General features: G+C 41.6%; 1 protein-coding gene across 2 annotated transcripts in view; it reads right to left on the bottom strand.

Annotated features, from left to right (window-relative positions):
- The window catches only part of CAMK2A (calcium/calmodulin dependent protein kinase II alpha), a 586,451-nt gene that overhangs the window by 347,778 nt on the left and 222,632 nt on the right, over nucleotides 1-16,041 (bottom strand). For both annotated transcript variants that reach the window (XM_086931308.1, XM_086931309.1), the window contains exon 3: nucleotides 7,699-7,758. In XM_086931308.1, the coding sequence (XP_086787434.1) occupies nucleotides 7,699-7,758 (60 nt within the window). The remainder of the gene's footprint in view (nucleotides 1-7,698; nucleotides 7,759-16,041) is intronic.

Genomic DNA, 16,041 nt, shown 5'->3' with positions numbered 1-16,041 from the left:
AGTTCTCTACAAGAACTGCGGGTCTGTACGTGATATGAACTGACCAATCAGGACAACTGTTAAAGGCGGAGCGACTGGGAGCATTTTGATGGACTAACGGCAGCATGGGGGTGAGAGTTAGCATTTGAAAAAGGCATTTTTCCGAAACGCGTCATGCCCTTGCTCATGAAATAAAGCCTCTTCCTACAGTACCCCCCTGTGTCTCTTCGTTCTCTTCGGCAGTGAAAGTAACCTTGGTGTAATAATTTTGCGGGCCATTCCGGAGCGCGTGCATTGAAGAGATCCGCCTCAGCAAAGAGGATAGAGCATTCTGGACAGCTTTGGCAAACCCTTCTTCTTCAGGTTAGTGATTAGTTCTATACCCACCACTCACGGCCTTGAAACTTGGACGCTGCATGCAGTTCGTGACTTCGCAAAGGGGGTTCTATTACTGGATTAGAGTTTCCCAGGCCACCATCAGGAGCGGACTTGTGTGGTTAAGGCGTTGTGGGGACTCGGGAGGAGTACTTTGTTCCAATTGCCCCGTCTGCTACAGTTCCATACAGCGCTCCTCACAAGCCTGATTTACATGGATTACACCATCGTTGGCAGTATCACCTACCTTGCATGCAGTGGCAGTGCATGCTGGGATCTGTGGTTCTCTACAAGAACTGCGGGTCTGTACGTGATACGAACTGACCAATCAGGACAACTATTAAAGGCGGAGCGACAGGGAGCATTTTGATGGACTAACGGCAGCATGGGGGTGAGAGTTGGCATTTGAAAAAGGCATTTAGCCAAAACGCGTCATGTCCTTGCTCATGAAATAAAGCCTCTTCCTACAGTACCCCCCTGTGTCTCTTCGTTCTCTTCGGCAGTGAAAGTAACCTTGGTGTAATAATTTTGCGGGCCATTCCGGAGCGCGTGCATTGAAGAGATCCGCCTCAGCAAAGAGGATAGAGCATTCTGGACAGCTTTGGCAAACCCTTCTTCTTCAGGTTAGTGATTAGTTCTATACCCACCACTCACGGCCTTGAAACTTGGACGCTGCATGCAGTTCGTGACTTCGCAAAGGGGGTTCTATTACTGGATTAGAGTTTCCCAGGCCACCATCAGGAGCGGACTTGTGTGGTTAAGGCGTTGTGGGGACTCGGGAGGAGTACTTTGTTCCAATTGCCCCGTCTGCTACAGTTCCATACAGCGCTCCTCACAAGCCTGATTTACATGGATTACACCATCGTTGGCAGTATCACCTACCTTGCATGCAGTGGCAGTGCATGCTGGGATCTGTGGTTCTCTACAAGAACTGCGGGTCTGTACGTGATACGAACTGACCAATCAGGACAACTATTAAAGGCGGAGCGACAGGGAGCATTTTGATGGACTAACGGCAGCATGGGGGTGAGAGTTGGCATTTGAAAAAGGCATTTAGCCAAAACGCGTCATGTCCTTGCTCATGAAATAAAGCCTCTTCCTACAGTACCCCCCTGTGTCTCTTCGTTCTCTTCGGCAGTGAAAGGAACCTTGGTGTAATATATATATATATATATATATATATATATATATATATATATATATATATATATATATATATATATATATATATATATATATATATATATATATATATATATATATTCACTGAAAAAAACATAGGTTTCACACCAGTTATAGTTAGCTGGAAATTTTACTGACATAAAACCATTGAAATTCCACGTTATAGTTAGTTGGACTCACAATAACTTGCGCGTGTAATGCACTGCTGATGACGTCACATATTACATCACTCATGACATGGTCAGTGACATCACTCATGACATCACTGATGACACCATCCAGTGAATGTGTGTCTTTCTGAAAAATAAATATGTTTTATATATGTATATGTAAAGGTCGATGGAAGAATAAATGTTTAAATAAGTGTTTTAATGAATGGTTTTAAAAAAAAAAATTGATTGGTTAACTGGCTTATTAAGTGTATCTTAGTGAATACATATATTAGCGAGTAATGTTTAAATATTTAAATATATGTATCAGTGTTTCACTTTGTGTATAATTGGCTGCATGGGTTGGTGAGTAGCTACATGTGTGTGTATATGGGTTATTAGATGTTTTTTTAGTATCAGTATGAGTCTCTGTATGATTTAGTGGGGGTATTACTTAGCACATAGATGCATCAATGACTGACTCACTGTTTGTATGTGTTTTGAAGACAACATATGTGCAGGACTGTATGGGTGGAGTAGTGTGTATATGTGTGTGTTAGTGAGTGAATGACTGTCTCACTAGTGTCTTTATCAGTAACGGCATATGTTTTAATCTAGTATATGTGAGTATTGATGTTTATAAGTGAGTATATGTGAGATTGTAAGAGTTCCTGTTTAAATAAGTATGTGTTTCTATAAGTGATTGTTTAAGAGAGTAAATATGTGTAAGTTTCCTTAGAAGTAAGGTGGTAGTGTGTGTATAGTTGTATATGCAAATAAATGGGTGTTCAATAGTTTATTTGCATGTGTGAGTATGTGTGTGAGTAACTTTTGGATGACTGTCGGTGTGTAACAAGATGTATAGGTGTATCACTACATATGATGAGTGAGTATATGTATGAGAACTGTTGGTGAATGAGTGGATGTGTATATAGATGGTGGTATTACTGAATTGGTTGTTGTAACTGGTATGGATATCTCAATTTTTTTGAAAATGTTAATTTATATTTTCGAATATGTGTTTTAAGGGTTACATTACACTGAAAGGAGGTCTGTCACTCTGTCACAAAGATGGTGTCATCAGTGATGTCATGAGTGATGTCACTGACCATGTCATGAGTGATGTAATATGTGACGTCATCAGCAGTGCATTACACGCGCAGGTTATAGTGAGTCCAACTAACTATAACGTGGAATTTCAATGGTTTTATGTCAGTAAAATTTCCAGCTAACTATAACTGGTGTGAAACCTATGGTTTTTTCAGTGAATTTAATAGGTTTTTTAAATGCTAATTCCTAACTATAACTGGTGTGAAACCTATGGTTTTTTATTTGAATTTCATAGGTTCCTAACTATATATAAGGCCCTAAACCTATGTTTTTTCTTTGAATTTCAAAATTTGGTTAATAGCAAATGTCTATAGCTATTAAATGTAATATTTTTGAAATTGATTGAATCCTATATTTTATTTATATTTTAAACAATTTTTTTTTTTAATTTTAATTTTTGACCCTGGAGCTCTCCCGGGGCGCGCCCCGGTGAGCGCCCCGGAGAGTGTAGTCGTTTGAAGCGTCCCGGTGCACGAACCGGGATGCGTCCCGTTAGCGCCAATGTCGCGAACGAAAACATGATTGTGACGTATCGCGTAGCCGCGTCCGCATGATACGCACGGCGTAAGCGCACCCGGAGCACTCGAGCGAATACGCTCACGCAACGTAAACATCCGACGCGCTTATGCGACGCGACCCGGGGTACGCCCCCGGGCGCGCCCAGGGGCGCGTCGCGTAAGCGCGTCGGTCATGTGACCTGAAAATAACACTTTGAATTGGTGCAGAACAGTTTTAGTTTCATAATGATGAAATCCCTGGTCTTGTGACCTGAAAATAACACTTCTCATTGGTTCAGGCCTTTTTTTTTTCCAAATGATGAAAGACCCCACCTTTTTTCCTTATTCTGACTTTGTCCTTTGACTGAGGAAGACCTGATTGTACCTCTCTGTACCTTTTTGATCTATATAATGGCTTCAGTGGCAGCAGCAGCTGGTGCAACTGCACCACCACCACCACCACCACAACCAACAAGAGGACCACCACAAGATTACATTAGTGTTCAACAAGAGGAGGAAGAGGAGAAGGAGGAGGAGGGGAGGAGAAGATGGCTTGAAGAACACAATACCCCATACCAGCCAAGACCACACATTATATTGGAGTTTTTTCGATCCCAGAGGGGAAGAAAAAAGTAAATGCAGCCAAGGTGACTTGCCTAATCTGTGGCATGGAACTTTCTAGGGGGAACCCGAATAAAAAATATTCATTCGGAAACAACACAATGATTAGACACATGCAGCGCAAGCATCCAATAAACTATTCTGCTGCAGAGATGAGGTACCTGGCCAGAAACCCTCCTCAAACTACAAGCACCACCTCGAAAAGAAAGCAACGCACTCCGTCGGGACAAGAGGCAAGAGAGACGATGCCTTGCATTCAGCCACGGTTTGCAGATTTCCGAATAACCTGTAAACATTGTGGGAAGACCATCTCCTACGGAGAACAGAGCGTAAAGCTCATCGTCCTTGCTGGGGACAACCACAAATGCCCCAATAAACCCTAATTATTTATTTTCTTTTTTTTTTGCTCCAGTTGAGCCATTTTCAATTCCCTGTTTTTTTGTTTCTCCCCATGAAAAATACAAAAAAATATAAAACTGTTCAGAAAACCCCAAAAAAGTTAGAAATGTTCAAAAAACAATAAAAAAATATAAAACAACAAAAAGAAGAAAAAAAACAGTTCTTTTTAGAACTACCTCCAATTTATAAAAAAAGGCTACATTTTTTAAAAACTCTGTCACTCTTTTTCCCCATGGTCCGCTCCCCGGTCCGCTCCCCGGTGCGCGTACCGGGTGCTCCCCTGGCGCAAATCAAAAAAAATAAAAAATATGTTGCCCCGCTGGGCCCTTTTATGGCCCCCACATCAAACCTAGGGGGTCAGGGGGGGTCTATCCCTGCCCCCTTATGGTCATTTCCCCCTTTTTTTTTCCACCTCTTGTGTCTCGATCCTACCGAGACACAAGATGGCGGCCAATTATGTAGCATTAATACCATGCTACATAATATATGAAAATGCCCACCTGTATTACAAAGAAACGCAATGAAAATTGCCTTAATTACAAGCTGCAGAGGCCATAACAACGTAACTTTTTGGCCCCTCTATAGTCATCATGATCAGGCCAAATAGATAAATCAAGGCCGAAACGTATCAACATGTTTGGGAGAAAACATGGAATTTATCAAATTGTAAAACTGATAAATATTAGAGAGAGAATCCGAGAATGTATTTCTCCTACTAGGAAGTATCCTCCTAATACGGTTGAGATACACATGGAAATGTTTACGTTTTGACTATTAGTGTGAAAATATTGTAAAATACACCAATTCACTAATGAATATCAGTGCTGTTTTTTGGCCTGGTTAAGATACGTCAAGGTAATTTTTATTAACTGAAATTAATAACAAAAAAATGGAATGGAGCTGGCAAATAATTCACTGGAGCCAACAGGTATACGTTTATTCTTTCCATTGAAGGAAGACTTTATCTGTTGCATAGTTTTAATTCACCGTTTCCTAAGGGTAAGGGGGATTCCTTACACTTTGGAAGTTCTAACTGATATATAGATTAAGCAACAGACTACAGACCCTGGGCGGATTCATGGATCGCAACTTTGAAATCTGTGTTCTTTTGGTTACAATGATTCTTCCAATTATTGTAATCAAAGCCTTCTTATTGGGATTGTGGCTGCCCTTTTTTTCGTTGTAGGCATGGTTTAGAGCAGCCATCGCACACCGACCTGGTCAGGAACGCCACATGTTGTGCAGCACGCTCTGCGACAGAATTGCAGGTGATACCAAACTTGCACTGTGAGGTGATGAAAATAAGCTCATGGGCATTTTATTCTTGGACGTACTGAATGAGAAGCAGCCTAGTGGGTAAGTTACTGTTAGCAAAAGCAGGAGACTGTAGGTCTAAGTGTATCTAACTGTCAAATTCTCGAATTCTGGGCCGAGTTGATTATCTTTTTTCAATGTGACTCCATTATTTTGCCAAAACTAAAAAAACACTTAGATAATAACTAAACACTAGGGCCGAACACTATGTGACAAAAACGATAACCTCGGTATTTATTCTACAGCTGCTGTTCCTTTTCCCAATAGGTTGGTATGTAGTTTACATCTGCATAGTTTACATCCAAACACCAGTTTCAATGTCCTCCGATTCCCTGCTCTTTGGCAATCTTATGACACTTGTATGACAAGATACCACCTGCATATCCCCAGAGCCTGGCATAGTTAGTCTACTGAAAATGCAGACCATACCCACCACTCCAAATGTGCAAATATATTCCTCAAACTCTCCTCCATACCCATAACGCTTGTCCTTTATTCTCCCAAAGAAAAACCTAAACCAAGATTTCCGTGCCCAACAGCATGAACATAAATATAGGAGTGAGTTTCATAAGGGAATAGAGGGTCTTCTAGCAAACATAACACACTGCTAAACCTTGCATTACAATCAGCTCACCAACAGCTTCAGTCCATTCTCCATTCATATCCCAAGAGTGGTGCGTCCACCAAAAGAGACTACGCTAGACTCTTCTGGGGAAAAGACTGCCAATAACTCTTTTTGGAGACTAAAGTGTGGAAATTGATTGATTTATGTGCAATCCTATGCATTAGATAGCAATATATGAGGTGAGTGCCGAATGTGTAGGCATGGGCATGACATGTATGTATATAACACTAATAAAGCTATTTGTATAGTGTAAAGCTAGCTGCACAGACTGTTTAAGGTCTGAGGGACAGTTCATGATCATTTATAATAGGCAACCTTTAATGAAATAAGACAGTAGTGTCATCAGAAAGGCTGTGTCTTCATGTTCATTTCAGAATCGCTGGGAGGTGGAAGTAGTTCTGGTGCTAAAGAGGATGCTGTTCCCGATCGCAGGTGCATAAATGGACAAGAAGTTCCGCCTTTTAAAAAAAAATTCTTGTGACCCTATATAAAGAGATGTATTTTTTATTTTTAAAGTTGGTCCTTTTCTCATTTTATTTACTTTTTCTCTCTTCGTAGTTCTCTAATCCTGGGCAATGTCAGCTTTTGCCTTAAACAAGAGCACCTGAAAACAATATTGTAATAAGTTTCTTTCGGAAAGGGAGCAGGGAAGAGTGGCCGGTGAGATCACACTGATAGAGCTGTGAATTTTCTCTTCCCTCCATTATGTATCCATACATAATTCTGATTTATTCTACCCATTTTAAATGCCCTGCAACCCCTCAGATCTCTCTGCACCATGAAGGATATCAAGCAAGTCCAGTGTCACCTTGTTTTTACACTACACTTTTAATTCCTATATTTCCACACTAATAGTTACCCCAGCCGAGACCCTTTTCTCCACTTAAATTAGGTTAAATTAATGAACAGAAGCCCCATGTCTCTCTCAAACATCACACACGGGGAGGTGGGGGTGGAATCTACACTCCCTCATCCCAGGCTCTCCCCTTCCAAACAAAGGATTTGATGAACCTTAAACAAGTGATGGCAGAGGTAGCTGTCTTCTACTGATAGGGTGGGGTCTACAGACAGGTAAGAACTGCAGTCATTTCCTCCTAGCTACAATAACTAGGTGCTTCAAAGCACTCTGTCTCAGCATTGAAATTTGGATTACTACACATACATTATGCGCACTCTTGATCCCTTTACTTCTTCCTAGGTTGTTCTTTAGTTCTTCTGGCACCATTGGGTCACTACATTTTTCTTGCAAACAATCATAAAATATCACTGGCTTCCTTCCGCCATGCATTACTTATTCCTACATCAACTTCTCAATGTAAACCCTTCACATGACACCTTCTATTTTTTCATTTATTGTGGCCAAGCGCACTCTCCTCTCTTTGGCCCCACACTCTTGCCAGGATCCAGCCTGGATTATGTCTGGCTTTAGTGATGTCATCAGACTTACCTATATTCGAGTGCTTCAGAAGGCGGCAGATCCTCGCCTCTCTGTCAAGCTTCTGATGATCTGAAATCCAAGAGCATTCTTCATTAGAACAAAAGTCATTTATTTGTTATTGCAAGAAAAAAAACGATTTATTCACGCAAATATTCAACATTACATTTTGAACAGTGGCTAGAGCCAGTATGTGTTTCCTTTACCCTATGGGCCAATACATTTAAGAATAGCCTACATGGTTGGAATATACCATTAATTTAAGACATACTTTTTGTGTGCACATGATCACGTGTCATTCAAAACAATATGCTGATTGTCCAAAAAAGACACTAAAAGCTATATTGAAAGAACACAGGGTAATTACGAATGCAAAGCAGGACTATTCCATGGAGTCACAATCTGCAAATACTTATTTGGATTTTGACATAGCTGGTCAGATGTAGGTTTGCCCAAAAATGATCTCAAATCATAATCCCATTTTGCTAACTGTCCTCAGTAAAAAGGAGCAGGGTACGAATCACCATCAATTTACTTTTCCACAACATCTATTATTTGATACAGTGTATCAATCTTATGTTAGAGGGCTATTAAGAGAATTTCTCTGTATTAATAAAGGGTCTGCCTCAGTAGCTGTGGATTGGGATTGTATGAGGCATTAATAATATTGTGGTTGGTAAGACTGCTGGGGATAATGCGATACCACTCAAATTCTATAGGGTGTTTAAAAAAATTTTAATATCAAAATTCAACGACTTGTGTAGTCATACGGTAAATGGTGGGGATGCTCCAGCTTCTTGGGGTTCAACAAACTTGGCAGTGTTCCTTAAAAAGACAAAACACCAGAGGAACTAGGTTCATACTGACCAATATAATTGATAAATGCTGATACCAAGGTTTACTCCAAAATCTTGGTGATGCGATTGGCTCCTTGTCTACATCATTTGGTATCTATAGAACATGCTTTTTGTTCCTGGTAGAGATACAGTCGTTCATATTAACACAGCCATAATAGCATTCGATGTGGCAGGGAATTTCAAAAAACAAATCAGCATGATAAAGCTAGATGCCAAAAAACCTTCAACCTGGTTAATTGGGAAACACTATGCGAAACACTGGCCATATTTGGACTTGGTACCCGGTATATTACAATAATTCAGAAGCTTTACAAAAATCCTATTGCTAAGGTTATCGTCGGGGGAATCCCTTCTTCTCAATTTTTTATATACAGAGGCACACGTCAGGGATGCCCATTATCCCCTATATTATTTGCGTTATATATCGAACCATATATCTGACATTTTTTAGGTAATCATATTATACAATCAGCAAAGATGAACAAAGTAGAGTTAACAGTCCCGGCTTACGCAAATGACATCACAATATTTGCCATTAATCTGTTAGCATTGCTGCAGAGTATATCAAGGGAAGCAGAATCATTTGGCCCATTCCCTGGATATAAGTTTAATTTGTCCAAATCAGAGATTATACTGAACATTAAAGCACGTATTCAGTCTCCAATGGTTGTCAAGATGGCTACTTATTTGGGTGTTCGTTTAAGTGGACTTGTGGAAGTGATTATTCCACTTAACTACACGTTTCTGCTGGAAACTGTAGCTGTGAAATAACAGACTTGGCATTGATTTCCTCTCAGCAACTTGGGGCAGTGTAATGTCATCATGATGAATATATTACCAACATTTGTATACTTATTTTGTGCTATACCACTTCATGTCCCTGATTCTTTTTTTAAAACGCTTGAAGGTATAAACAGCAGTTCTCTCTGGAACTATAGGAGGGCAAGAGGTGACATCAAGTTTTTTAAAATTCAGTATAGGCAAGGAGGCTTTAACCTATTAGACTTCAAATTATACTTTTGAGCTGGGTTTGCTGGTAGGATACAGTGGCTTATGAAAGGAATTGAGGCTGGCATAACTATGCATCGATATCAACTAGCGCTTGGTCCAGATATCAAATATTCACTCCACTCAATGACGGACCCTAATTACTTCAAAAGCGTTAGGTTTAAGGTAGTTAGAGATGTAGTTTGGATTTGGCGGGAGATCAGCCTTAGGTTCTCGCTGCCTATATTACATGTGCATACCCCTTTAAGGTTTAATCCTCTATTTCCGGATATCTTTCATGACTTGGTCATAAAGACATGCCTAAAAAAGGGGTTATATAAGCTTGGGCAATTGTATGATTCGAAAGGGTTTAGGACCTTCACCTCATTGCAAGAAGAGTATGGGCTTGCACATCATTCCTTTTTTAAGTATCTTCAAGTAAGGGATTACTTAACCCGTGGCTGTAACTTGATTGTTGATTATGATTTACCTGAAATTCTTACTTATCTATACTCCTGATCTTATACAGTAACTTTTAACTTTTTTAACCAGAAACTACTTTCGTATGTCTCGGATGATAGTCTGGTAACGGCTTCAAAGTGGACAGAACTCTTGGAAACTGAAGTATCTGTCACGGAGATTCAGAAGGTATTAGAGGCAATAGATCAATTGGTGGTATCAGTCAATCTCAAATTACAGCAATTTAAAACTATATTTATGATATATCACACACCGTCGTATTTTCAAGTGGACACGGACCCGAGCCTCAGAGAAGGTTTTCTGTCCAAAGTGCCATCTTTTAGCTGCTGATTTATCCCATATGTTTGTTGAGCGTCCTAAGCTCAAAATGAAGGGGCTGATTATGATGGAGGATTTCCCGCATCCTCCTGGCCGGCGGAAGCCGCCGCCGGCCCGGAGGATGCGGGAAATCCTCTGTGTACCCACCAAAGACCCACCGCCACATTAGGATGGCTGGTGGGTCCTGGTTTCAGTCCGCCGCTTATCCGCCGCGGTTGACTTACAACCGCGGCGGAAAAGCTGTAACATGGTTGGCGGTGTCTATCAGACACCGCCAGCCATATTAGGATAGTGTAAAAGAGATGCTTTTCCACGGCGGCTTTTCCGCCGTGGAAAAGCATACGGACCTTCACTTCGGGGGCCCGTTGCGGGACCCCTGGGTGAAGGGGGGTGGGGGTGCACATGGGGGTACCTATGGTACCCCCCTGCATTTGCGTGAACAAAGCGGCAGGCACCGCACGGTGCTTGCCGCTTTGTGCACGCAAATGCTGTGCATGCATTTTTAACATTGCGGCGGGTGCAGCTTGAAGCTGCACCCGCCGCAATGTTAAAAATAGAGGATGTGACCGCCACCCTGGCGGTCACGTCCTAATCTGCACGGAGGGACCGCTGCTGCCCCTGCGGACGGTCCCTCCTACTCTATGGTGGCGGCCGGACTCAGGTCCATCCGCCATCATAATCGGCCCCTTAGTGTGGTGAAGTAATTCTAACCTTGACAGCTCGGCTTGAATGGAATCTCCGACTGGAAAAAAAAGACCTGATTTTGGGGTATAAAGGGGGTCTGGATCGACATCTTAGTGCCCTAGTTACAATTATATTTGTTTGTGTCAGATTATGTATTGCCTGTGCTTGGATTGATCCGTATCCACCTAAGGCTAGTGAGTGGTGGGTATCTCTACGACAAATATATGAGTGTGAACGAGCAGTTGCTAAATTTAGGGGCTGGTGTTCAGTTAAGAAACGTGAGAAGATTTGGACAAGATTTCAGTGAAATGATTAGGTCCTGGTGTATTTGTAATCATTACTATCATGGGTTGCATTTATTTAGCACTTTTATTAATTTTTATATCGTTGTCCTCTCTTCCTACAAACCGTATAAATGATGTTTTGTCTATTCCCTCTCTGGCAATCATTTATGTATTATGAATTTGTCTGCTGTGTTAAATAAAAAAGAATAATAAAAAAAAGTGTTTGGCAAATGTGATACATTAACCAAATAGCAATGAATACCCCGTGTACACTATTTAGAGTGCTTAGACTTCAATGCACACTTTGCATAGGCATCAGGGCTTTTATGGCAGAAGTCTTCTAACTGTCAACCTGTAAATCCACCACTAAGTCCTGAAACTCTAACTTACTGTATCTGACTTCAAAGCAACAAGCTCATCTAACTTCATTGAGAAAGCTTCTGACAATAAATTCCGAACGATAAAAAAAAAGAATTTTGACATTGCGAACATCAGATTTTTGGGCATTTAACAAGTTTTGCCTAACAGATTAGGAGGAATCATCAACATCTGTTAAACGTTTTAGAAGCATAATAGATACCTACATTAGAAATGGTTACCAGCATAAATGCATTATAACTTCCAGCTAATTATAATCATAATCGTAATACCAGGCAAGTCATTAGGGAGTAAATTGTTGGACTAGTGTTGGATTTTTAAGTCCAACACCTTCCATACTGTTGCGTAAACTGGAGTTGGAATAGTAATTTATACTATTCTGAAGTCTAGGCCCCCTAAAGCAAGTCGGAAAATACATTATAACGTCGCACACGGGGTACTAACTGGGTTGAAAAGGCGTGCGGGGTAAATGCTTACGGGGTTCCGTCATACAACCATGCCGTACAATCTAGTTTGAATTTCCTATTCCGGACGACTCCTCCTTAAGACCACATCTCAACTAGGCCAGAGTTCGCAAGAACGGGAGTGAAACTGAACTGTAAAGAGCATATAAAGAGCGGTGGTTTTTGAAGGCTTCTCACAAATGAGAGAACAATATTCTCCTAGTTGTACATTGGGTCTGCTTCCTGACAGCCTCCCACCCCCCTCCCTCCGAAGCAAACAGGCTCCCCTCAGAAGACCCCCATTCTCTTAGAATGTTAGAGCTGGTAATTTAGTGCTGAAGCCCATTAAACAAATTCAGCTCTCAAGAAGCGTTAGACATGATAATGATTCTCTTTTCAAACCTGATTTCACCCAATTAAGACACTTCTGTTTTTTGAAGACGCTGTGTGTTTTCGCGCTAATGTGTCACACGTGATCGGTTTTAATCCACACCCCCTCGAGTGACTGGGGTGGAAGGTGGAGGGAGGGAATATCCTTGCCCAGCAGAAGAGCTGAGATGAGAAAGGATCAAGAGAGGAGCTCTTCTGTCCCACAGTGTGATACAAATGTAGTGTTGAGCAGGCAGAGCAGTGCAAGCTTCATCACACACAGAACAGGTAGAACACAGAAATCAGCAGGGTGAGCATCCCTCATGCACAGAACATGAACAACCTGGGGGGCAGCACAGCTGTCTTCTCTAACATGCAAGCTCAGGTACAACACAAGCAGTAAGGATGTGGACACGCGCAGCATCAGTGCAAGCTTCCTTCACACACATAAATGAGAGAACATGCTGGCAGCACTGCCTGCTTAGAACACGCTAGCAGCACTGCCTGCTTCCATCATGAACAGCACAGGCGCAGCACTGGGAGGATCACCAAAAGGGCCAGAGTACCAGAGATGGTATGGCGCAGAGAGGAAGAGTCAAACTACGCTCACAATCACAAAAAGGACAGGTGCAGCACAGACAACAACCGTGGACATTTACTATGAAAGAGAACAGATATAGAACAGACAGAAGAAATGCAAGCTTCCCTTACACATAGAACACATGCATTATACCAGCAGAAGCCCACGTTTCACCATCAAACACTCATGCAGGAAATTAATCCACTTGCACACTTTGATGCTGTAGAGGTTCAGCCTGCAGTAGCACGGTACGCTTCAATCACACACATAACATCAAAAGCGCCAGCACTGGCAGTGCAAGCTTCCCTGACACAAAGAACTGGTACAGCAATACATGAAACAAAAAGTTTTTTTTCACATGAAACAAGCAAACTGCAGGTGACAGCAGTGCAAACTTCTCTTACGAACACAATATGTGGATCTCAGGGTGTAGTCTCAATAGTGCAGCAGATGCAGTGGCACTGGAACCGAGGGGTATGGAGGATACTCAACACTGTAACTATGTTTGCATTTTACTTCCCAACTAGGGGCGAAAGAATTATTTTTCTTACTTGCATTAGAGCCCATGGCACCCTTACAACTAGGCAAGGCTGACATTTAAATTAGACCAGTTTAATTGGCATAATTTAATCAATTTCATGTTTTACCTGTTACACATTCTTATGCCATATCAGTTAACCCCCGTTTGTCGTAAAGTTATAGCACTAGAGCATGGGAACATTGTGTACAACCAGAACACAAAAGGCTGATGTTCATGGCACTTGGCTTTTTTGCACTATTTTCAGCTCAAACAATTGATGCAAGGATGCATTTAGTGGTAAAATGTTTCTTAAATGAAAATTTTAATTTTGAGCAATTACAAGTTATTTCACAGGATAAAAGACACTGTATTTCTGTTTGTAAATTGGAATACAAATACACAGCACAGGGTTAGACTAGCGGATTAACAGCCAAAATAAATAAAACAAGAAAGGAGAAGGTGGACGCACTATAGTATGAGCAAGGTAGACCATACCAGATTCTGGATATATCAATCAATCGGGTTTATAAAGCGCGCTACTCACCCATGAGGGTCTCAAGGCGCTGGGAGGGGGAGCAGCTCCGGATCAGTCAAAGAGGCATGTCTTGAGGTCCTTCCTAACGTGTGCAGGGTCGGGTAGCGTCTGATGTTCATAGGGAGCTCGTTTCAGGTCTTGGTTGCGATGTGGGAGAAGGCTCTCGCACCTGTTCTGTTTCTGCAGATGCGGGGGACCTCTGCCAGGGCGAGGTCGGCGGAGCGGAGGTTCCTCTTAGGTACGTGGAAGAATACTCACTCATTGAGGTATTTGGGTCCGATGTTGTTGAGGGATTTGTAAGCGTGGGTGAGGAGTTTGAAGGTGACCCTCTTCTCGATGGGGAGCCAGAGGAGGTCTCGTTGGTGTTGGGTCATGTGTTCATGAAGCGGTGTCCCGAGGACGAGTTTGGCTGCGGTATTCTGGATGGTTTGGAGTTTGTGTAGAAGAGTTCTGTTTATTCCGGTATATAGGGCGTTGCCATAGTCCAGTCTGCTGGTTATGAGTGCGTGGGTGACACTCCTTCTGCAGTCTGGGGGAACCATTTGAAGGTCTTACAGGGGATGCGCAGGCAGTTGAAGCTAGTGGACACGACGGCGCTGATCGGGCATATCATGGAGAGGGAGGAGTCCAGGATGATGCTGAGGTTTCATGTGTGGTCTGTAGGGGTGGATGGATTCCCAAGGGCGGACGGCCACCAGGTGTTGTCCCATATAGACAAGTACAATATGGATGCAATAAGAGTTCTTAAATATCAGTTTATGGGAATAAATTAACACATACAAGAAATACTTATAGATACCCTTTATAGTCTGGGAAATATTGTGGAATAGATGTAAATGGGCAAACAAAAGCCAACCTGACTAAAATGGAGTACAACATTTTATAGATTTTGATACCATCATTTTAGTCATAGATAACTACAATCTGAAAGAAGTGGAGGTAGATTATGATTGAATATTTGCATAATACATGTGCTTCCATTTCCGTGGGCAATAGATTAAGTAATTTTAAAAGAGGAACTTTTGAATGTTTCTAAAACTCATTAGACCCAGATGAACGCTACACAGAAATCTATACAGTTCCGGCTACAGAGCTTTTTCGAGGAGTTTGACATGGTTTTTATGTAAAATGACGCCACAGTCCTGGAAGGAGCAAATATTAACTTTGATCGTAAAATACAACAATGATCTCAAAAAAATTCTAAAGGGTGCTGCAATATACTGACAATTCAACAACAAGGTCACTCCATTCCTCTTGCACACTGATCTACAAGGGTGTGCACAAAGCAGGCATCTTTATGAGCAGATTCCAACATTGTCTTATTAATCAATATGGCAGCCCACATTTAGCAGTAAATGTAGAGAAGGAATTTTGACGTGGTCAAATGAACTTTCCTCTGGCCATCCCTGACAAAGATAGCCTTTGGCAATATTTAAGAAAGAGCTACAAGAATTGTCTGTCTTATTCAGCATGTATGTTTATTACTGGGCCGTTGGCTGTGAGATTTCCTATATTTGGCTATTTATAGGTACCTCTTGGTGAGCGCATCAGACAAAATTATTAAACTAAACCAACTCCGTCTTGCATCAATCGTGGAAGTGCATTGCACTGATTAAAATGACACTTTACAGAGTTTAGCTGCTGATGACATAAGAAGACTAGGGACTGAGATATGATGTTCTCATTCCAGTCGTGGTGAATGTTTCTCAGGTTACACCTGCAGTGGCAAGAATAGACTGTTTTTTTAATATTATCAATCGTGCCAGGAGGGAGGTGTTACATGTTTAAGAAATGCACAGCTGTCTTGTTGGCTTGAGAACCAAACTCCTGCATACATTTCCATTGCTGAGGATGGGCATAATTATCTGTGCTTAGATTTTATGTTTCAGACATTGCTTGAGCATCTCCTGGCTGTGTATC

Source organism: Lissotriton vulgaris, chromosome 7 (genome assembly GCF_964263255.1).
Source record: "Lissotriton vulgaris chromosome 7, aLisVul1.2, whole genome shotgun sequence".
Taxonomy (NCBI): Eukaryota; Metazoa; Chordata; class Amphibia; order Caudata; family Salamandridae; genus Lissotriton; species Lissotriton vulgaris.
This window is presented reverse-complemented; position numbering and strand designations above follow the sequence as displayed.